Source organism: Aedes aegypti, chromosome 1 (genome assembly GCF_002204515.2).
Source record: "Aedes aegypti strain LVP_AGWG chromosome 1, AaegL5.0 Primary Assembly, whole genome shotgun sequence".
Lineage (NCBI taxonomy): Eukaryota > Metazoa > Arthropoda > Insecta > Diptera > Culicidae > Aedes > Aedes aegypti.
In genome coordinates this window covers 172,867,822-172,892,553 of record NC_035107.1, presented here as the reverse complement: position 1 = coordinate 172,892,553, position 24,732 = coordinate 172,867,822, and the positions used below count along the sequence as shown (strand labels likewise).

Genomic DNA, 24,732 nt, shown 5'->3' with positions numbered 1-24,732 from the left:
AGGCATGTTATAAGTTAGTGTTCAAAACTCAAAGAAAAATAAATAAATGATGTTCGAAAAAACTGCCCATATTGCCCCGAATGGCTCTTTTAAATTTCATCATTTCAGAATCATGATGTTTGACGTTTAGAATGTTCTTAAAAAATATATATATTCTTGCACGGAGTGTTTATAAATACTAATAACTTCCAAGTGTAGTAACAACATAATTGATTTATTAGATTATATGAGATTATTTTGCAATCAAAAATGGGGTGCTCATATCACCCCATCAATAAAAAATCGACTCGAAAAGTGACAAATTTTGAAAAATCAATCATTCATCCGTAAACTTTATAAGACAAAGGAGATCATGCGGATCTAGTGTATTCATCTAAGAATTGTTGGAAATCATGCAAACTTTCGAGAAATTCATAATATTTTCAGCACTTTTCTCAACTTTTCCTTAAGGTGGCCAAACTGCCCCACTTTCCCCTACAGTGATTTTTTTTGACGATTTTGTGATCGTAATGGAATAGCGTCTAAACCGTTGGTTTTAGCGAAAAAGTTTGTTCAGGGAAGTTTCTTGATTTGTAAAAGCGCTTCTTTTGGTACTAGCGGCCAGGTGATTAAATCACCTAAAAGTGAGATAAAAAAAATATTTTTTTTATCTGTTAAAGATAGACGGTCGGTGTCTTCAACAAAGTTGTAGCACATGTTAATTCAAGACACTTTGTCGAAGACACCAAATTTCTATCTCTAATACATTACAAGATATGTCATTTTTTCTTAAAATTACCCTTGAAAATCAAAATTTTAGTATAACTTTTTTCAAACATTTTTGACATTTTTTGTGCCTTCTACAAAGTTGTTCATCTACCAAAACTACACGTTTTTGCTGAACATTGCAACCTGCTATCTCTTATGGTAAAATAGTTATTTCTAAATAATCGATTTTTATGGGGCATTTTTGGACTAATAGCATTAGTTTGGACGCAGATTGACGCACTTGGCGATTTGTGATTTTGAAAGGGCTATTTTATGACTTTCAATTGACACAAAGAACTTTTGGCCAGAAGCGGTCTATTGATTGCTATGTTTTAACTAGTTAAACCATAAAAATGCATTTAATTGCGGTTTCACGACATTTTATCGTTTTCATTACGTTATTTCATATGAAACATATTGCATTTGATACGTTATGGTAATTTTCAATATATTTTTATTTACTCCTTCACATACAGACATCATTTAGCATGGAATTTTTGTTTTTTGTTTGAGTCATAACGTTTCATCAAACTTATGACTCTTCATAGAGCGTTACGTAATTTGTGAACGATGCCATTTGTTTGTCACGCAACTATTATTTGTTAGTGACAGAGCGTAACATACTTGCTTATTTCAAAATCTCGCGATACGCAACATGGCTAATAAACAATCCTCACTGCTTTCTTTTCCACGTTCCCTCCTACTTCAAGCTTCGGTCTGTTTTGCCGGTAAACAAATTAAACAAACAAATAAAAATGATTAATCATTGTAATAAGGAATGGTACAACTAAATTTTAATAAAATTTATAGTTGTATTTGTTAAACCAAACATTTTTCAACAGCTCTCACTGAATTCACGGAGTTTTTAATAGTTATAACAGAATTCAAAAACATGCACTGAAGTTGAAGTTCTGATTCATGTGCAGTTGGCGCTCACTGGTACAGTTTTATTTTAAATCAGCAAATACTTTGTCTGCATTAGTATTAGTGAAATATACATTCAGTATAGAAATGTCGGCACACATATTATTCACAATCAGTTTTGTTTGAATTTTGTCCCTACATCATAAAAGAATGTGTATAATACAAAAACGATTTTAATTAGCTATGTCGCGTGTCGTGAGATTTTGGAAGGAACAAGGACATTACATGGTAGCAACAAAAATAAAAATTGCGTGACAATCAAACGGCATCGTTCACAAATTACGTAACGCTCTATGGAGAGTAAAAAGTTGGGTCAAACGTTATGACTTCAACAATAATAAAAAAGAAAAACATTTCCATGCTAAATGAAGTCTGTAGGTGAGGGAATAAATTAAAAATAATGAAAATGCCCATAACGTATCATATGCAGCATGTGTCAAATGAAATAACGCAATGAAAATGAGAAAAAAAGTCGTAAAACCGCAATTAAATGCATTTTTATGGTTTAACTAGTTAAAACAAAACAATCAATAGACCGCTTCTGGCCAAAAGTTCTTTATGTCATTTGAAAGTCATAAAGTAGCCCTTTCAAAATCACAAATCGCTAAGTGCGTCAATCTGCGTCCAAACTAATGCTATTGGTCCAAAAAAGCCCCATAAAAATCGCTTGTTTAGAAATAACTGTTTTACCATAAGAGATAGCAAGTTGCAATGTTCAGCAAAAACATGTAGTTTTGGTAGATGAACAACTTTGTAGAAGGAACAGAAAATATCAAAAATGTTAGAAAAAAGTTATACTAAAATTTTGATTTTTAAGTGTCATTTTAAGAAAAAATGACATATCTTGTAATGTATTAGAGATAGAAATTTGGTGTCTTCGACAAAGTGTCTTGAATTAACATGTGCTACAACTTTGCTGAAGACACCGACCGTCTATCTTCAACAGATAAAAAAAATATTTTTTTATCTCACTTTTAGGTGATTTAATCACCTGGCCGCTAGTACCAAAAGAAGCGCTTTTACAAATCAAGAAACTTCCCTGAACAAACTTTTTCGCTAAAAACAACGGTTTAGACGCTATTCCATTTCGATCACAAAATCGGCAAAAAAAATCACTGTGGCATGGAGGCTTGATCGTAAAATTAAAAAACTTTAATTTTCCAACATACATTGTTAGAATAATTCAAAGTTATCTGTCAAATCGTACACTTCAGGTTAATTATCAGAACTCCAGATCAGAAAGACTTCCTCTAAGAGCTGGTGTTCCTCAAGGCAGCATTTTGGGACCAATATTATACAATATTTTCACATCTGACTTACCTGTGTTACCTCAGGGATGTCAAAAATCTTTGTTTGCGGATGACACAGGCCTCTCCGCCAAAGGACGAAGCCTGCGTGTCATCTGTAGTCGATTGCAAAAAAGTTTGGATATTTTTTCTTCATACTTGCAAAAATGGAAGATTTCTCCTAATGCATCCAAAATTCAACTAATAATATTCCCACATAAACCAAAAGCTCTTTATTTGAAACCTTCAAGTAGTCATGTTGTCACGATGAGCGGGGTTCCAAAAAATTGTTCAGATGAAGTTAAGTATCTAGGGCTCATGCTAGATAAGAATTTAACTTTCAAAAATCACATTGAGGGCATTCAAGCCAAATCTAACAAATATGTAAAATGTCTCTATCCACTTATTAATAGAAAATCAAAACTTTGTCTTAAGAACAAGCTTTTGATATTCAAACAAATTTTCAGGCCAGCCATGTTGTATGCTGTACCAATATGGACTAGCTGTTGTAATACCAGGAAGAAAGCTCTGCAGAGAATTCAAAATAAAATTTTGAAAATGATTCTGAGGCTTCCTCCCTGGTATAATACCAATGAGTTACATAGAATGTCCAATGTTGAAACATTGGAACAAATGTCAAATAAAATAATCAATAATTTCAGGCAAAAATCGTTACAATCTTCTATTGCCACGATTAATGCGTTATATGTTTAGGTTAAGTTAGGTTAAGTATATTGAAAACGTTTTTTTTTTCTCTCTCTTATAAGCAGGTGAAATCAACTCACCTGTAAAAAATCTGAACTGCTACGGCAAATGAAAGGGCTCATTCACAAATTTCATAACGCTTTAGGGGGTGGGTGGGTGTCTGAACGTTGTTACGGCTCATACAAAAATTGTAGAGTATCTATACAAAAAGCGTCACCAGGGGGTGGGTGGGGGTCCAAAAAGGTCAATTTAAGCGTTATGAAATATATGAACAAGCCCAAATGTAATATGTTGTTAACAAAATGTTAATAAAATCTTAGATTTGTTTTACCAAATTAGGATGATAGTGTTGCCTAATAACACAGAACACCTAGATATAAGAAATAATGAATGTAATGTTTAGAATGATACTAATAAAGAAATTAAAAAAAAACCTAATTCTTCTCGTAGCATCACACACGCTATAAACGGAAACGGCAACAGCAGACCCGCCTCTTTCGGGAGAAAAAACGCCGCCTGGAGGAGACGGAGTGCGAGGAGATATGAAATAGCTGTGCCGGTCTCAAGAAACGCGTAAGTTCTATCAGAAGCTCAACGCATCCCGCAACGGCTTCGTGCCGCGAGCCGAGATGTGCAGGGATAAGGATGAGAGCATTCTGACGGACGAGCGTGAGGTGATCGAAAGGTGGAAGCAGTACTTCGACGGGCACCTGAATGGCGCTGAAAGCACAGAAAATGCAGGATGGGACAACGGAGGAAATGCCTTCGTCAGCTCTGAGGAGAAAGGAAATCAACCAAAATCAACCCCCACTTTGAGGGAGGTTAAGGATGCCATTCACCAGCTCAAGAACAATAAAGCTGCTGGTAAGGATGGTATCGGAGCTGAACTCATAAAGATGGGTCCGGAGAGGCTGGCCATTTGTCTGCACCGGCTGATAGGCACAGAAACACAGGGAAACAGAACAGCTACCGGAGGAGTGGAAGGAAGGGGTAATATGCCCCATCTACAAGAAAGGCGACAAGTTAGATTGTGAGAACTATCGAGCGATCACCATTCTGAATGCGGCCTACAAAGTATTATCCCAGATCATCTTCCGTCGTCTGTCACCTGTAGTAAACGAGTTCGTGGGAAGTTATCAAGCCGGCTTCGTTGACGGCCGATCGACAACGGACCAGATCGTTACTGTACGGCAAATCCTCCAAAAATGTCGTAAATACCAGGTCCCAACGCATCACCTTTTCATCGATTTCAAGGCGGCATACGACAGTATCGACCGCGTAGAGCTATGGGAAATCATGGACGAGAACAGCTTTCCCGGGAAGCTCACGAGACTGATAAGAGCGACGATGGAAGGTGTGCAAAATTGTGTGAAGGTTTCAGGCGAACACTCCAGTTCGTTTGGATCCCACCGGGGACTACGACAAGGTGATGGACTTTCGTGCCTGTTGTTCAATATTGCGCTAGAAGGTGTTATGCGGTGAGCCGGGCTTAACAGCCGGGGTACGATTTTTACGAGATCCAGTCAATTTGTTTGCTTCGCGGATGATATGGACATCGTCGGCCGAACATTTGAAAAGGTGGCAGACCTGTACACCCGCCTGAAACGCGAGGCAGCAAAAGTTGGACTGGTGGTGAATGCGGCCAAGACAAAGTACATGCTAGCTGGTGGGGCCGAGCGCGACAGGGCTCGCCTAGGTAGCAGTGTTACGACAGACGGGGACACTTTCGAGGTGGTCGACGAGTTCGTCTACCTTGGATCCTTGCTGACGGCTGACAATAACGTTAGCCGTGAAATACGGAGGCGCATCATCAGTGGAAGTCGGGCCTACTATGGCCTCCAGAAGAAGCTGCTTAGGACGATCTTCGGCGGTGTGCAGGAGAACGGTGTGTGGCGGCGAAGGATGAACCACGAGCTCTCCCAACTCTACGGCGAACCCAGTATCCAGAAGGTGGCCAAAGCTGGAAGGATACGATGGGCAGGGCATGTTGCAAGAATGCCGAACAGCAACCCTGCAAAGATGGTGTTCGCTTCGGATCCGGTTGGTACAAGCAGGCGTGGAGCGCAGCGAGCTAGGTGGGTGGATCAAGTGCGTATCGATTTGGCGAGCGTGGGGCAGAACCGAGGATGGAGAGATGCGGCCACGAACCGAGTATTGTGGCGTGAAATTGTTGATTCAGTGTTATCTGTGTAGATGTTAACTAAATAAATGAATGAAACATCACACAATACCTGATTTATTACGAATAATTGATAATTGCCAATAGGGGTCTTTCTTAGCCGAGTGGTTAGAGTCCGCGGCTACAAAGCAACGCCATGCTGAAGGTGTCTGGGTTCGATTCCCGGTCGGTCCATTTTCTTTTCGTAATTGGAATTTCCCTTCCCTGGGCATAAAGTCTCATCGTACCTGCTACACGATGTACGAATGCGAAAATGGCAACTTTGGCAAATAAATCTCTCAGTTAATAAATGTGGAAGTGCTCATTGAACACTAAGCTGAGAAGAAGTGAGGACGTTAATGCCAAGAAGTAGAATTGACAATACGGCAAATTGAAATTTACGGTGACGATATCGATGACTGGGGCACTTCTCCGAACGGAAATCTCCTCACTGTTCTTAAATTCACAAACCATTACATTTTGAATTATAATTAAAGGAAGGTTGCAATTATGCCAATTGATTTAAATTCAAATGCAGCAAATCACATGGCGTAGTTAACGTCATGCGGTCGTGTCTTGTACACAACCCAACAATTTATTTTTAAGGTGTAAATGTCCAATAAAACAAAAATCGTTAATTTTTTGTCATATTTATATTGATATAACAGGTTTTAATATCGGGACGTAGTATCGGTCATTTTTTCCCTGACCTGGGTGAAATTCCCTGACTTTTCAGGTCGGAAATTAAATTCCCTGACTTTCCAGGTACTCAACACTCTGGAAACGCGGAAAATATTTATAAAGCGAAATGCAAAGAAATTACAACTCGAGATTAAAAACTATTTTCGAGAAAACATTTGATACCGTTTGTGCACAATATATTTAACAGTGGCTATCACGCCTTCGCCTAGCATTTTTTTTTCGAATGAAGCTTCCATTGATGAGATATTTGAAGTTGTATGTTTTTCTTCATACTGAAAAAAGTCTGATGAAGAGAACAAAGCTGCCAAAATACAACAAGTCACCCGATTTCAAAAAGCGCATCAGTTTTGTTTTCGTAATAATGCGAAGAGAGCAATAATCATATTTTAAACGGATATATTTAGATGGAGGATTTGTTTTGGTCTATCTCATGAAAAACTGATAAGCCAGCTGTAAGGTGAAGATAAATCGAAGCCTCACCTTAAATTTTCAAGAGCACAAATCTGGAGAACCATAATGCCATTCAAGCTGAAATGTTGATCTATTGTTCACTTGCTGGCGGTGCCCAATCGATCAAGTTTTCATCGTGAAAGGCTGTCTGGTTCTCCAGTTTTGTGCGCTTGGAAATTTAAGTTGCGGTTTCCATTCATCTTCATCGTAATCATTATTTACAGTGATTCAATAGGTATCATACACTTTTTACACGTTTTGAACATTTCTATATTCACTCTAATGCATTCTTTCGAAACGCATTCGAACAACAATCCAATGCATTCAGTTAAAGTAAGAATGATGAATGCATTCTATCAAGGTAAGAGAGTGCGGAAATGCAATATTAAGATGTGAAAATAATCCAATGCAAGCTCACTCTTTCTTGTCGTCATTTTTCGGAGGCTGCACTTCGTACATTTCGCAGAAAATGGGATCCTGATTTTCTAGAATTCGTTCCAGTAACTCGTGGGGTGGGAGTTTCCGACCGAGAAGTACAAACTGACGTGTTCCGTCATTATCATTGCCGTAGCTACGAGTTTTCAACTGTAACTGTTGGGCCATGCTAGAATGAATAGAAACAGTATTTTAAGCATTTAAATGAAGAGAAAAGTGCATTGCTGTTACCTGTGAAACAATGCACGTTCCTCCTTGGTGAATTCACTGCTGAACACCAAATCGTATTCCAGATAGCTATCTTTGAAATTCTGCATCATTTGACGATAAAAATTGATATCAATCCCATAGCTCTCATTACGGGTATTGATTTTCCCCTTCTTATTAGCTTCTTCGCCCTGCTTTTTCTCCGCCGGACCACTGCCCAAACCTTGCCGACCGATTTTGATTTGGCAATTTATGGGATCAACAATGCCCTCGTTTTTCGATCCTAGAGATCCGCCACTCCATCCCAGCTTCTGGAGCAGTTTGAAGCCGAGGTTACTTTCGCCGATTTTCTGCTCTTTGTAGTCTTGCTTTATCGTTCGACCTTGATGATCGACTGCTCCCTCAACCTGTTTCCGCTCAACGTTGGTATTGGTCATCTGAGTTGGACGCTTTTTACGCTGGAATAGAAAATAGAACAGTAATACGTAGATTCATGTTCTATAAAATGGTTTTGAAAACATACAATAATTGTGTAACAATGCTTTGCCATTGTCTCCACAAAGGCCAACTTTATTGCCTTTTTGGCTGCTTTCTCACCCCCATCGACAGCTTTTTGTACCACCGTGAATTGACCAATCTGAACTGATCCAATCATTTTTCCTTTCGAGTCATTCGAGTATACAATACCTATTTTCGCTTTCCCTAGGCGATCGAATTCATTCTTGGTTTGCTCGTAATCGTTGTTCATGATCACAATATTGTTGTAGATATCCTCCAGACTGCGGATGATTTGGACCGGTTTATGTTTCCTAGATGACGCCGTTGACGGGTTCTCAGCGTTTCGATATTCTCCAGGACCTTTCTTTTGCACTTTGGAGGCTGCGGCGTCCGATGCTGAAACGAATGTTCTTTGAAGTTTGTTCTTCCGAGAGTTTCGATACTCGTCTGCAATTCCTTGGGATAGTTCCTTGATCCGTTCCATGGTTTCCAGTGGATATCGACAGTGCAATAATTCGACATTGACGAATACTTGCGCCAGACACACGAGTTCATCTTCCGGGATCCAGTTTTGATGTGACTCCATGAAGCGGCGACGTAATTCCCAGTGCTCTTCCGGCTCATAATGTGAACGGTACGAAAGGATATTCCAGTCGGTATTCGCTACCTGTTCCGATGCCACAATTTTGCTCACTTTTGCGTCCTGCTGGTGAGCGCTTGCCTGCTGTTTTCTTTTAGGCATTGTTAGGTCAAATGTCTCTCTGGAACTGAATTATGATGATAATAGAATAATCCACAGACTTTCATAGATTAAAATGCACAAAAGCTATTTATTATTCCGCTTTTATTTAATTCACCGCACTAAAAAAGAGAAGCGAAAACTGCGAAAAATACGCGTGTGATATGATGCGAAAATAAACAACGTTTGACAACTCGTGAGTGCGCGCAAAGTGAGTGCTATGGATCGTCCAAACATTACGTCAAGTACACTCAGGGTCTGTCTCAATTGCGTTGTTAAAATTAGTCCGAACTCAAATTTGACAGTTCGCAAATTAATTTCCCTCCGATTTCGATCTGTCAAAAATAAGTCTGCTCCAGAGCTGAGAGAGACTCGCGAAGAGGAAAAATATCAACGTCATATGCAGCCCAGTTTCCCCTCTCACGAAACGTCAAATGCAGCCCACCGTTTTTATGGCTGAAAAAGTGAAAAGTATTGTGTTCAAAGTAAACTGTTATTAAAAACCTCAGTCGGCGGAGCAGTTTTTTCCAAAGTTGCTGATAAATCTAAGCAGAAGATTAATTATTTCTAATGTCTGCTCAAACGGCTATCTATGATTCGATGTGATGCAAACTCAATCATTTTTTGCTGAGAAGTTCATGTGAGGATTTGAACAGCATGCGCATAATTGATATAAACACAAAGTGGAATAAGAAAAAAACTCAGCAATCACAGAAAAATAAGACCGTCTTCGCGAGTCTCGTCTCAGCTCCAGAGTAGACTTATTTTTGACAGATTGAGAATGGATCAATGCACGAGTTCACTAATTTGACGTTTGAGCGGTGCCGAATTCACTTGTTGCCATGGTCCCGTAAATAACACGGCACCGCTCATACGTCAAATAGTCAACTCGTGCATCGGTCCATTATTTCGTTAGTTCGTATTTGCGGTTATGGATATCGTTTTATTTTTTGGTCCCGCTTCGGTGATTACCGATATGCACATCGGTATGTCCTTCCAGCTGGGTTTCGGACGGCACATCAAGTGGGATATATTGCTGCTCAGTGAATGGGTAAGTTTTTCTCCCGGTGAGTTGGCTAAACAGTGCATGTATGCCAACGGAAAGTTCTGGTATCCAGAGTACCATCGGTTCCTGTGACAGTGTGCTATAGTAACAAAAGGCTCCTCTTCGTATACCACAGATCGGTATCAAGGAACTTCAATGATTCCGTGCATGGTGTGGTACACGCTAAGAAAATAGAATACTAGATAAGTTAAATACCCTTCTAAAACCATATTCCGTCTATTCACTCATTGTGATGCATTTTAACGTATTAAGCTTAGCCTAGTATAAACGTATTTTATATCAGCAAATGATTTTTGCAAATTATTCATTCAATGCTTAAAGTTCTAAAATTCTGCACATTGAATACAATTAGCCATTGTTATTAAATTGCTGTAAACAAAAGTAAAGAAAAATGAAAGAAAATGATATTTTTCATGTTGTAAATTTATTTTTATATTAATCATATGTAAATCTTGTATTAAGCTCCCAATAAGTTAACTTTGCTTTCCATTGTTAGCTTGGTTGGTCCTACGAGTGAATTTTTGCGGTTTCTGTGTCTCCCATGTCACCGATGTTTCTTGCTGCCGTTCTATGAAAACCGCTGAAAACAATAATAATTCAATAATTCAACAATAATTCAATAAGAGATCTTTTAGAAATCACCTCCTTGTTGTTCACAATACTGTCTTTGATTTGCTCTGATTTCTGCGTATTGCGCCAAAACTGTTTTGCGGCAACTTCCCTGTAATGCATGTTTAGAAAATCTGGAAATCGAGCACGTGGATTTGTGGAATCCTTGATACATACCTGAAGGCCATAGAGCACGCAATCCGGAAAAAGATCAGAAATATGGATGTTTTGAAACGTTTTGACGAACGTGGAACTGAATATCCCTCAGGAAACGCGTCGTTACTTGCTTTCTAATGTGAATTGAAAACCATAATGAAGCTTCTTAAGTCCCAAGAATAGGTGCCGGAAACGTATATGACTAGTGAAATATTAATCACTGATATGCATTATAATGTATAAAATGATATACATTATAAAGGATAAATATGAAAAATATCAAGGACATATTAAATGCCATACTAAATAGTATTTTTTATTTTCGCCGTGTAGGTTCGTTCCGTTCGTTCAATCCTGATGGTCAAAAAAATGTGTTGTCCAAAACGAACCGTTGCAGGGCTGGTAGCGAGGCAATTTTGAGTTAATTGGTCACTAGTTTCGACCTGTTAACTAAAAAGTAATTATTTGCAATTAAAAGTCACTAAAGCCACTTTTCCAGAAAAATCACTTAAATCACTATTTTAGTGAATTAATGATAAAGAAAGTACAAACTGGTCTAGCTCCTCAAGTTCAAACAGCAAACCAAAAATGTTTCACAGATTTTTAAAGACATCAACTTCGTTAAACTGGAAATTAAAAGGTAGGAATCTTTGGCTCTTCCTGGAAAAAATCAGGTAAATTCCTCTGATATTCCTGTCCGAAAGTAAATGTATTGTCGGGCTTTTTGATGAATTTTTGGAGGCAATCGGGACAAATTTGGGAAACCATTCTTGGCTGAACTTTTTGGTCGAGATTTTTTTAACGAGAACCGGGACGAACGTTTGAATGATGTTATATTTATTACATGAATTCTGCTACAAGGTTTACAATAGATTCCTTTTTTTAATTTTGCAAGGAATTTCGCCATAATGTTCTAAAATGTATCCACGAACATTAAAAGATATCCGTCTACAATCACCATTGAAAATTTACCCTCCAATTGGGTCCTAAAATGTTTAATTAATTCTTGTTTTTATTTAATAATACGAAAGAGCATGTTTTTGAAACTACTTTAGCATTTTTTCTAACTCAAATAACGGCTATAACATTTTTAAACTTCAATTTTAAAAATGATTCCAAATATGAACCTTGACACTTGTGATCATGTTTGACATTCACAGTTTCGAAAAAAATGCCACAGGGCATATAGTTTTAACACTGGGGTTGTTCCTATCTGACATTTCAGCAGGGACACGGAAAACAAAATATACCCAAAATTTGAGTTTAAACCAAAAGGTGGGACAAAATCTCAAAAATCATGAAAAAATGTTTTTTGGACTTAAACAAATGAAAATCATTTAAAAATTGAGTTAACATGTGTTTTTGCCCTAAACTTAAGCGTTTGATACTAAAATTGGGACAGGGCTTTAGGACCCAATTGGTATTGGAGGTGTTAACACCTCCATAAATATATTCAAAAATGCCCTAAGAGCATCTTTAACGGGGGCGACTATTCGGGTGAGTAAAATGATCACCCACAGAGCTGTCATTTTAGTTTGGTCACTCACTCTCACATCGGTCGCTACTATATTTAGTAACTCGTTTCCGTACCGGTCGTTGCCTTTTGGGTCAACATATTGGGTTGTGAAAATAATGGTGATTATTTCAGGTTGGGATCCTTGGGATAAAAACAAGTACACTCAGAAACACGGATAGTCACATAATTAATTTTTTAATGTTTAAGTTCTAAAAACATTTGTTTATGTTTTTTTTTAGATTTTGTCACACCCCTTGGCTTAAACCAACCCCCCCGCGAAGTGACAGATAACACGATTCGCACGTACCTACTTGCAACCAAAACAATGGGGCCATCCACGGCTGCTGGCACAATTTTTCACTATGGTAGATCTGGATTTTGTTTCATTGTTGACGGATGCAAAACAACGAATGGAATGATATGAAATAAGGGCGAGTCTGATATTGTCTTCCTCCAATGAGAATGTATTCAATAAAATCACAGTTTTATCTCCAAATGAACTAAACAGAGCACCAATACGTTCGGTGAAATGCTTAAATGACTTATTAGTGCTATATTTTGCAGGGAATAGAGAAATGTTGTTTAATAAAGCGAAAATAGTACATTCGTTTTTGACGAGCATGACGAGCATGACGAGCTTGACGGAGTAAAGTTATCGATTTTGAAGCCCTCAGAAGAAGGTGCGAGTCGTAATACATAAAAAATATTTATTTGTACGGGTTTCAATGGGATTGCATTTTTTTACATGAACAGTTAGATGAGTTTTTCAGAACTCAGAATGTCCATACTAGTAAGAAGTTCAAATCATCATATATCAATGGAATATTTTCAATGAATGGATGGTGCTTCTTTTTCTTATATTCATGAGCAACAAAATACAGTATATATTCTGGGGATTCAAGTTAACTTTGAAACCTTTTGGCCTGCGAAAATATTGGTTCCGGATTCGAGAACACATCAATATATGCTTATTTAAAAACGATCATCCGTAGTGAAGCGTTAGAAAGGATAACAAGAAACGTCATTAAATTATTTTGTTTACATGTACATTTTTATTGTCTTTCTCAAAATGAAAAAAAAAAAAAAAAACGTTTTTCATTTTGTATGTTGATATTTTCAATTAGCAATAGCTACTAATGTCATTCTTGCTACACAGCAAAAAATAATGTAATTTGCATCGACGTAATTCAGCCGATGTAATGAAAATCCGATGTAACAGCAAAAATCAGATGCATAATAGCATCTTTTTGATGTTATATTACATCGCCCTGAAATTACACGAAAATAATAAATCAATTTCTCATTACATGGTACTTGTGTAATATTCACATCTAAAATATAGAAATATTACACAGATACCGCTGCAACCAAGTCATTCCGATGAACGTTGTTATATTACACAGATTTATATGCTTTTTTGCATTCCTAATAAACGCGATAATAAGTCTCGCAACACTTCCCATGATATGTTTTCATTCGTTGCTGAGTCCGCCCGAGTCCGCCATGTTCTCGTTTTTTCGGTGCCTTTCTGTCGCGGAAATTAATTTTCATATCATGTTATATAATTTTCTTGCGCGAAAAGTAGGTACTGTAGAGCGATTTGCCTGCGCAGAACAAAAGCTGGAACCGAGACTGCCGCTGCACTGCTCAAAGGCGATTCCTCCGAAGGAAGTTCGAAAAAGAAGCACACTTTTTACAAGATGCTGATCGGATAACTGGATTGCCGGAACACACGACCAAACAGATGTCAACTTCATGGAGAATCTGGAGTCCAGCCGAATATACCATTCCGGAGCTGGCCTATGAGGACATATTGGCGCAAGGCTGCGGGCAAGGCAGAAGAACAAACATCCCTGGGAACAAACTGGTGAACCGTGGCACGGCAGCTTCGGTGTTTTGGGTAAGTAAGTGAATATTCTATAACATTCCCCGAATTCCACTCCCCAGCCGGTAGCGCCTGAGTGTCTAAAAATTGGGCACTTCAGAGACCACTTATTCGAGAAAAACATAAGAACACATAGTGTCTACTCGTTCAGGAGAAGCGAGAAAACCCCGGAAGATTCTAAATGGCCGTAACGAGAATACCTGAAATTGTGTGACAAAACCTGGAAAAGCACTGTTAAAAATCGTTGGTTTCATGTTACTTGGAAGTTCCATGGACATGCGAATTCCTGTCGACATAAATAAGGCAGAGGTTACAGATTTTATGGAAAATTTCATGGGACTTTGGAATGGAAAATTTCATCTAACTGGACTGCTAATGACATTTTTGATAAATTCATTAAGAACTCCTGTTTGGAGGATTCCTGAACATACTGATGCTTGAAGAAGCTTTGTTTAGAATAATAACTCGATCAGTCCGCGATCTATGACAAAGCCCTTATAAGATCCCTGTCAAGATTTTGTATGAATTTCTACACACTTACAGAGAATTCTTCCAGTCATTATTTGAGATCTTTGACGAATGAATAAATGGCAATGACTCTTATGTATTCTTATGCAGATTTTCGTTTAGTTCTGGACGATATTCTTTACAACATTTTTGATGGATACTTGAGAAGATACTTGTTTGGATTTGTTATGTTAAATTTTATGGCAAGCAAGTGATCAAACATTATAATTACAACATTTTCATTGTTATTTCTTACGTCCTGGGACAGCAATTGCGTTTCTGTGTTGTAAAATTTCTTCCGCTTGTAATTTGTATTCAAGAAAGTCGGATATGAGGTTAAATAAATCTTCGGGAGAAATGATTTCTCAAAACGGAATTGTTAAATAAAGTATTTAGAACTTGTGTTTGATGACATTCCGAGACCAAAATCTCATTTTTTATACTTAAAATTTATTTTACATTTCATGTACCCTGGGCTTGGAATTATATTTTCCAGACAGCGATGATTTTAGATATTTGATCGCTGTATTTTGTAGTGTTGATTAGAGGTTGCATGAACTTCAAAATAATGGCAAAGTTTTTATTACAATCAGATTTTTTATTCTGATTAAGTGATCCTAAGTATTCAAACTACTGCACAGTTATCATTCATTGGAATCATTTATGTTCCAGGAACTTTCAAGCTGATGAGAAGATTACAAACTGAGGGTGGGTTAGGAGCACAATCAGACCCTTGAATGTGCAATGTGGGTTAGTATATGGGAAATGCCATTGATGGTTTGTAATCTTCTACGAGGTTTTCGAGACCCAAACCGGTGCGTGTACTGGGTTGCGGATAGGAGCAAAAGGCGATCAGTAGCATTCACTTTCCACTTAAATAATAAGACAAAATGCCGTTCTTTGAATAGGTGATGTTATGTGATCTCCTATGGTGTTGTAGTACTATAAAATATTTCACTCTCTGGGAATTCTGGCCTTGATATTAATTTTTCACTGAATAAATAGAATGAACTAATTCTGCTTAATAAACACAATAAGCGCTTTCACTGCAGTAATAAATTTGATCCATCAATTATCTAAATTTGACAAGGTTTTGAAGAAAATCAATGAGTGAAAGAACTAGGTACTTATCAAATAAGCCACATCAGCTAAGTCCATACATTCCAATGTTAGGCATAGGGTCATGGCGAGCGTTTGGTATGTATGGTAATAGTTGATTCTTATCTAATGGGGGTATTACAAGACCACGCGGACAATTTCGAAACAAATTATTTCTATACATCGGTCTTGTTAACCGAAAGGCTCAGCTATGCTGTAAAACCATTCCTTAGAAAAAAAACTCATCAGTACCGTGATGTATCAAACGTTACGCTCTTGCGTGGGTGTGGTTGGGTTCTGCGTTACATTCATTGTTCGCGCTTGACAATGGGGACATTAAAGTCAAGATGAACCGAGGCCTGGCTTCAGTTCTGTGGTAGCACAGATCTGGAGAGTCAAAGAGTCACTCAGACTGTAGGCTTGGTCGGTTGGTCACTCGCTGGTGAGCAGTCCATCAGGGTTTCGACGTGTGTGGTTGTCTGGTTCTTTAGGTTTGTGCTCTTGTAGGATTGAGATTTGACGTTGGTTCATCTTCACCTTAAACTGACTTCAAAGACCTTGCAAGACACAAATCATTTCTGGGGTTCAACAATAGTTATACATGTAGTTTACTTGATTTTTAGGCATTTGGAAGACATTGAGGATGCTAATTTCTGTAACGACAAATAACAATTAAGATATACATAATCTGACAACTAAATTTTTAATTTGAGATTATAATACAAATGACATGACAGAGTACAACAACGGCATTCAACAAAACTTCAATACACTTAGTTTCGATTAATAGTTACGCAATGATTGATTGATTGCTTTACCACTTGTTTCGCTACATAAGTTGATGTATTTAATTTAACATCTTTCATGTTGCTATTCTAAGTTATTTTTTCAAATTTATTAGATTTGATCAGCAGTTTTTAAATATTTTTTTCAAATATTGTTTTTTTCCTTACATATACATTTTTATATGTGAAAAATACTATTTTCATATCGAACCACTTTGCTCGTAGGCTCTAAAAAAATCAATAGAATTGTTTGACCTACAGATTCATTACATTTTGCAGCATTATTAGCATTATTGTGTCAAGTCTATCCTATTTACCTAACACCCAAGCCAATCCTATTTTCCTTCTCCCATGGCGTTTGTGTGGTCAGCATAGACTATTCAGCCATTACCCCTCCTGTCATCGGCTTTGGATTGACTTGCGCTCTTATTGCCCCAACAAACGCTACAAAATGAAAAATGAATATGAAAATTTATTTTACATTTCAAGTAGACACCGTAATATCGTTATCTTTTTGAAAAGTTCCATGATTTCTATTAGCTTTCAACGCTTTGAATAAAGTGTTTTTTAATATTCAGTACGCTCTGTTTTTCTATGATAATTGCGAACCTTGCTAACATATGGCTATTTAAAGAGCAAACACAAATTCAACATCTAAAAATAAAATTTTCACTTACCACGTGGTTAGAAAACTAATAGTGTTTCAATTTGGCTTTTTTTTAAATCAACATCAAAATTATTTCTCAACTTTTTTTATTTCACTGTTGCTCGCAACATTTTTCATCCAAAAATATCAAAAAAGATTGCACGCCATTAACATGTTACGAAGTCATATTTGGCAGGTAAACAATCTTCCTTTTTTTTGGATTGAACATTTTTTTTCAAATTTCTTGCCTGTCTTAATGTTCCGAATGGCCTCGAAGATTTATGCATGATCTTGGAACTAAAATATACATGTTATTTTCACTTACCCCATTTACCCACATCTCTCAAAATTTCTTATGGGCTCACTGCCCGTAGTTTTGCCCTTTCGATTGAAAATAAATACTGGATAGAAAGTTATTTTTACCATGCCAAATAAATAAATAAACAAATAAATTCAACTTTTTTTTTTGACAACAAATTTTAATTGAGATTTCTGAAAAATCGAAGACCTGATTACAGGTTTACAACTACAAACTTTAATGCTGGTAATTCATAAAACTTTACTGGAATGATTTTAAGTTGGTCTTTATAATAGAACAATTAATTGTTTACACATATATGTTTTTCCACAACTGTTTTGAAGTTCTAAGCTGGAGAATTTGCAAAAGATTTTTTGAGTTAGATTAGACTCGAATAATCCTCTGATGCTTTAGTCTATTTAATTCAATATTTATGGAACTGCAATGTTATTGCTAATACTTTCAAATACTTGACAATTTATGTATAAACGAAATTTTAAGTCAGAACAAATAACGAAACTTTTATTAAAATGCCTGGAATATATGAAGTTGTAAAACCATGATTCCATCAAATTTCCAGACATCCAGGAAAAATTGAGAATTGGTGAACTGAATTTGAACTCAGGAACAGACCAATCGGGAATCACGAAATACTAAAAAGGCTTGTTATTGTGTTTTCCAGAGAGCGATGATTTCAAATATATAATCGCTAAGTTCTGAAGTATTTGGTTTTTGATATTAGATCGCTGTATTTTGTAGTGTTGATTAGGTTGTACATTATTATTATTATTATTTATTAAGGAGGTTTTAACTACAAAGTCATTCGCCTCCAAGGTTGTACATGAATTTCAAATTATTGGCAAAGTTTTTATTACAATAATCAGATTGGATCTTCTGCGTGTTTTAAATTTTCCAAATATGTTATAAAAATATATTATTAACATTCTTCTACCCTGGCCAAGAACATAGGGTTTGACGGTGCCAAAGTAGAAGGTGCACCATAATAATACCCGTCTGTGAAACATATTACCTTCCCAATATTTTGGCACACCTCTTCATGATTTATCGTGAAACGGCTTGCATTCAGGCGGAGGATCTGTTTTTTTTTTCTCTTTATTATTGAGATTTTCAGCCCTAGGCTGGTTCATCTCATAAAGGATCTGTTAATATGCTTCGGCATATTATCAGGTCCTCTTCGAACGGAGGGACCGCCAGGGCTCAGTAGTTACCATCAGTGTATACCAGTATCCGCTCATGCCCCTATTTCCGCTCACTAGTGTAAAAATTAATTGTACTTATAAACCAGTGCTGGTTGTTGATGGCTCAGTTCATTTCCACGAGCTGTACAATCCTTACAATCCATTACTGATTATGGAGGTTAAGTTTCAAAGCCAACGTGTGTTCAATTTATAATACGACATAAGAATGTGTGTTTGGTGAAACTCTTCGTTACAATCGTCGTTATAAAATTAGTGATTGTGAGGGTGCTAATAATGATGTTTGAAAAAATGTATGGTGATGAAAATTTGAAAATGGCATTGGAAGTGATTGTGATAGTTTTGTTAAATATACAAATGGTAATTATATGAACCCTACTAGTTTAACAATGGACATTTTGCAATTATTTCTCTAAGGGGTCATCCAAAAATGACGTCCATCATTTGGGGGAGGGGGGCAGTCTATGAAAGTGTGACAATGCAATTAGGTATTGGAAAAAGCCTGACAGAGGTAGAAGGGGGGGGGGGTCTAGAAATCCCGGAAAACGATGGACGTTGCCTAGTTCTTCATACATGCATGATAAAAGTGTTTATAATGACAGCGAGTCTAAAAGAATGGATCGAAGTAATTTTTCCTTTTTTTTACTGTAATTTTCTTGATCGTAGTGTTAAATCGTAGTTTGAATAGTAATGACTCAACAGCAACAAAATAATGAAAAATTTAAATTTAATATCTTTTAATTACTTAGTAATGGTAACAGATGGTAAATGATAATAACAATGAATTTATATGAAGATGGTGTGATATAATGGAAAATATATCTGAAGTGTTTTACGAAAGTTGATAATCGGTGATAATCGGTGGTATACGTGATAGTGACGAAAATAAAAGTGTCGATAGTGAGTGATGAAATGAAATGGGGAATCAGGACCATTTAATAAAACTATTTCATACTTCACTTTAATCACTCTAGTACCAGGCCTTATCATAGTTTGATAGTAGTCTGAACTACTAGGCTGCAAAACTACGGTAAGGGCTGATTGCTGCTAGGGTACACAGTGATCATTTGAGCAACATTGCATAGGAACGTCTGTGTGATGAACGCAATAGAGGCTTATAAAAGCAAATGTCATGGGGCCCAGATAGCCGTAGCGGTAAACGCGCAGCTATTCAGCATGACCATGCTGAGGGTCGTGGGTTCGAATCCCGCTGGTTGAGGAGCTTTTCGTAAAGGAAATTTTCTCGATTCCCAGGGCATAGAGTATCTTCGTACCTGCCACACGATATACACATGCAAAAATGGTCAATCGGCAAAGAAAGCTCTCAGTTAATAACTGTGGAAGTGCTCATAAGAAAAAATAAATAGGGTTTTTTGTATATTCTCAAGACCCCTAATGCTCCTAGAAATAATTTCTGGTTACACCACTGTGTCATATAAAGAAATACAATGAAATACGTTATGAAATTTGTGAATGGGTCCAGTGAAAAAAAAATCTATACTCCGATTTCAGAATATTGAAACATAGTTAGACTAATATTTTTTAAAGAGTATTGGAAAATGCTTTTTTTTCTATGCTGAACTGGTTTTCTAGATAAATTGCTCAAACATTTTTTTAAATACTATTTTTTATATTTTTTTAGTTATAAACATCGATTTGATTGATTAGTCAATGGTTCTATCGTTGAAGCACTAATTTCGTTATTTGAGAAGACGAAAAACTATATTACACTATTTTAATGATTACTAGTCAACTATCCCTTACTCGATTTTCTGTAACTAGATTTTTCCCCTAACTCGATGGATACTTTGATCCCTCTGTATGACGATACCTCTATAACTTGATGCAATCAGTTTCAGTTTCGCATACGAGTTTACCTCTCTTTACCCTAGAGGGCAACTTCATCGGTGGCCTAATTTTGGTCCAATTTTTTTTTTATCAAAAATGGATATTAAGGCTGTGAACCGTTTCACCAGTTCGTTAAACTATTAGTTTAAATTTGACATTTCGATAGTTATTTTCCCCTTAAATGGTAATACTGAACATTGCCGTCGACCCGTTTGAGCTTTGACAGTCGAGTAGTTTTTTCAGAACAAATTTGAAAGATGGTTAGTTATTCACGGGAGCAGAAAATAACTTTCGAATTGTCAAGTTTAACCATGCTCCAGAGCAGGGTTGTTTCTAACCGGAGGGGAAATAACCATCGAGCTGTCAAATTTTGACTAAAAGTTCAACCAACTGGTGGAACGGTTCACAGCCTAAGTACACCAGTAAAAATAGACCAAACTGCACGCGCATACATCGGTTGTTGTATTTTGTCTATCCATTTCGAATGTGATCAACAAAAACAATCAATTAAACCAGCAAAATTCATGAGTTTATTGCCGGAAGCTAGAATTGTCCACCTAACATTGACTGATAGGTGGATGAGCTGCTGCTGCGGAGCAATTTCGGAGCAATTCCCGGTTGAACTTGCGAGGAATTGCTGGATGAAATCCAGGAGAATTTCGGGAAGAAATCCATGTACGAAATCCAGAGGGATTCGAGGAGGAACTCTGAAGGATTTTACTGAGGATCTAGGAAAATTCTGGGAGTAACTCCAGAAGAGTTGCTAGTGGATTAAAGAGTATTTCTGTGGAATTACTGGTGGAACTCTGCAGAATTTCTAGTGGCACTCCAATAAAATTCCTGTAGGAATTTCCAGAGGAAATCTGAAGGAACTCCTGGAGGAACTCCAAAGAAAATCCATGTGGAACTCTGAAGAAATTTTTTGAGGACCTCCAAAAAAATCCTGGGAAACTCCGAAGGATTTGCTGGAGGAACTGCTGAATTATTTTCAGACAAACTCCGGAGAAATTCCTGAAGGAACTATGGAGGACATCCTGGAGAAAATCTGCAGAAATTTCTGGAGGATCTTCAAAAGGAATTCCTGGAGGAACTGTGAGCAATTTCTAGAGGAACTCTTAAGAATTCCTGAAGAAACTCCGAAGCAAATTTTGGAGGGATTCCGATGAAATTCTTGGAGAAATGCCGGGAATAACTCTGAAACAATTCTCGCAGGAACTCTGGAAGAATTCCATGCAGAGCTGTAGAGGATTTCCCAGAGAAAGTCTGGAGGAATTCCTGGGGAAACTCCTAAAAAATTTCTGGAGGAGCTCCGGATGAATTGCTGGAGATATTTGTAAAAAAAAACTCCGGAATAATTGCTGAAGAAATTGCGCAGAAATTCATGGGGGAAATCCGTAAAAAAAATCCTGGTGGAATTCCTGAAAGAACTACGGGAAAATTCCAAATGCAAAAAATTCCAAAGCGATTCCCGTTGAAGCTCTGGAGAAACTTCGACGGAAATGCTGGATTAAAACAAGAATAATTGCTGAAATAACTCCTGATGAGTTTCTGGAGCAACTCAGGAGGAAAAACCGATGAAGCTCCGAAAGAATTCCTAGAGGAATACTTGGAAGAGCTCTGGAGCAATTGTTGGAGGAACTCCGCATTCGTTTCTAAGAATACTCCAGAGAAGTTTCTGGAAGAACTCCGGGGTTATTGCTTGAGAAATTCGGGAAAAATTCCTGGAGAAAAAATGGAGGATATTTGAAGGAATTCCCGAAGGAGCTCCGGAAGAACTTTCCAGGAATTACTGGATGGAATCCAGAGCAACCGTTTGAGGAACTTTATGGAAGAACTCTGTAAGAATTCCTGGTGGAAATCCAGAAGAAGTTCCGAGGAATTGCTGGATGAATTCCAGAATAATTGCTGGAGGAAATCGGGAAGAATTTCTGGAAAAAATTAAGAAAAATCCTAGTGGAATTCCGGAGGAATTATACGAAGAACTCTGGAGGAATTCCAGGAGTAAGTGTAGAGGAATTCCAGGAGTAACTCTTGGAAAATTTCCTGAGGAACTCTGGAGGATTTCCCGGAGGAAATGTAGAAAATTTTTCGTAGTAACTCGTGAAGATTTCGTAGGGGAAATCTGGAGGAACCCTGTAATAAATCTGAAGAGAAACCCGGTGGAGCTCTCAAAGAATTCCCGGAGGAAATCTGAGGGAAATCACGGAGAAACTCCGAAGAAATTCCAAGAGGAACTCAAGAAATTCTTGGGAACCTTAAAAAAATCCTGCAGGAACTTTGAAGGATTTACCGGAAGAATATTTTTTAGAGAAACTCCGGAGAAATTCCTGATGGAACCATGGAGAGAATCCCGGTGGAATTCTGAATAAAACTCGGAAGGATCTCCAAAGAAATTCCTGGAGGAGCTTCGAGAAATTCCTGGAGGATATCCGAGGCATTGTGTGAAATTCCTGGAGAAATTCCCTGGAGTTAAACACCGGAAGAATTTCTGGACGAAATTGCTAGAGGAATTCTTGGAAAATATATTCGGAAGAATTTCTGAAAAAAATCCTGGAAGGAATTCCTGGATATTTTCTTAATAAGTTTCAAATCTCATCCAACCGATATAAATTCCATAAATTTGAACATTATCATTATGCTGATAGTAAAAATTCAAAAGAAAATCACTCAAAGGGGTTTTTCCTTCTATCATTTTTTTAGTTCAAAATAAATAAATAAATAGTAAAATGTAGGTTGATGACCTTCTTCAGGATGACAAGATTTAAAACTTTTGAAGTTTAAATAGTGTCACTTAGGCGAATGTGTTAATATTTACTATTTTGCATGGTAAAAATACTTTCATAAATTTATTGTCAAAAAATAAATAAAATAAAATGAAAACGCTTCTCCAGTGAAAATAAACTTGAAAGCTTTAGAGGATCCTTGGTTCGAATTTCAACAGGATGACCAGAAGCGAAATTTTTCATGCGAAATACCTGATGCAAGATTTTCAAGACGAGGAAACTGATTGAATAATTTCTAAAATTCCAGGTGAACTGAACAAATTTGCTTCAGGAAGCGTCCAGGTGCAGAACGATATTCTTAAGGTGATTATAGAACGAAGCCACACCTCAAATTTTCAATAGCACAAGACTTGAGAACCTAACAGCGCTCCACGTTGAAAATTTATCCCATTGCTCACCACCAGCAATTTGATTGAATTTCAACGCGAACTGTTGTCAAATTCTCCAGTCTTGTGCACTTGAAAATTCAAAATTTGGTCTTGTTTCATAATCACCTTAAGCGAATTTATTAAAATCTTTGAATCTGAGATTTCACTCAAAACAAGATTAACGTTTAGGACCTGAAACACAGACATTCGTGTAAGGGATGGTAAATTATGTCACGTAAAATTGGGACTTTTTCGACAACCTCCCCGCCTCCCTTGTCACACTTTTTGCGTGAACCTCTAAAAAAGTTTCCTCACATAAGTCCTGACCCCTCCAACCAACCCATCCCCTTGGAGCGTGACATTATTTGTGCATGACCCCAAACATATTAGAAAAGAAATTTCATTTAACATAATAATACTTTCACTTTAATTACTATAGACCTATCGATCATAGATATATATATAAAAAAAATCAATATTTACATTTCTTTTTTTAGGTTGGCACGAAAAACATGACCGAGCTCTGTGAACTATTCTACTGATTGCTAAGGGAACCTTAACACATCCTTGAGTGCAGACTTGTATTTCATCTGGAAGTGTCCACTGCGGTTCCTCAGATTCATCACCAGAAGCGTCCAAGCCATTATGTTCCATATTTTAAATAATTGTTTACTGCAATAAAAAAGTAATTGATGATTTACATGACTCTGTATTCATATTTTTGTTCGAAACATGTTTTATATTTTTATCAACAAATTCTCCTCAATGGTTGATTAAATTGCTTTTATCTATCACAAAATTATAATACTCAACTCAATCATAGGTAATACTCGATTTTAAATCATAAATATGATTACAGATCGAAAAGAATAAAAAAGCAATTTAATCAGCCATTGAGCAGAATCTGTGATCGCTTTTTCCTCCTAAATCGCTAGGATTACATAGTTTTCATATTACATCGCATCGATTACATCGTTTTGTGTACGTTGAAACTATTACATCGGAAAAATTACATCGGTCGCATTTATTACACCGACAGCCCGCGAGTACGTCGAGCTGTGTAATGTTACACAACCGAGGGAATGACTTGGTTGCAGCA

The 24,732-nt window shown here is 37.1% G+C and overlaps 1 protein-coding gene and 1 long non-coding RNA gene across 3 annotated transcripts in view; one reads left to right on the top strand and one right to left on the bottom strand.

The window, feature by feature from the left end:
- LOC5570602 (NF-kappa-B-repressing factor) overlaps nt 1–9,047 on the bottom strand; it is a 53,408-nt gene extending 44,361 nt beyond the window's left edge. For both annotated transcript variants that reach the window (XR_002502368.1, XM_001653216.2), the window contains exons 1-3: nt 8,138–9,047; nt 7,639–8,072; nt 7,391–7,576 (exon numbers count right to left, since the gene is read on the bottom strand). Coding sequence is in view for 1 of the 2 variants with exons in the window: in XM_001653216.2 (XP_001653266.2) it covers nt 7,391–7,576; nt 7,639–8,072; nt 8,138–8,854 (1,337 nt within the window). In the remaining variant the exon portion in view is untranslated. The remainder of the gene's footprint in view (nt 1–7,390; nt 7,577–7,638; nt 8,073–8,137) is intronic.
- A 4,643-nt stretch (nt 9,048–13,690) lies between these two features.
- On the top strand, nt 13,691–24,333 carry LOC110679283. Its single transcript, XR_002502359.1, has 2 exons — nt 13,691–14,098; nt 24,131–24,333. It is a non-coding gene; the product is annotated as an uncharacterized LOC110679283 (long non-coding RNA).
- The last annotated feature ends 399 nt before the right edge of the window (nt 24,334–24,732 follow it).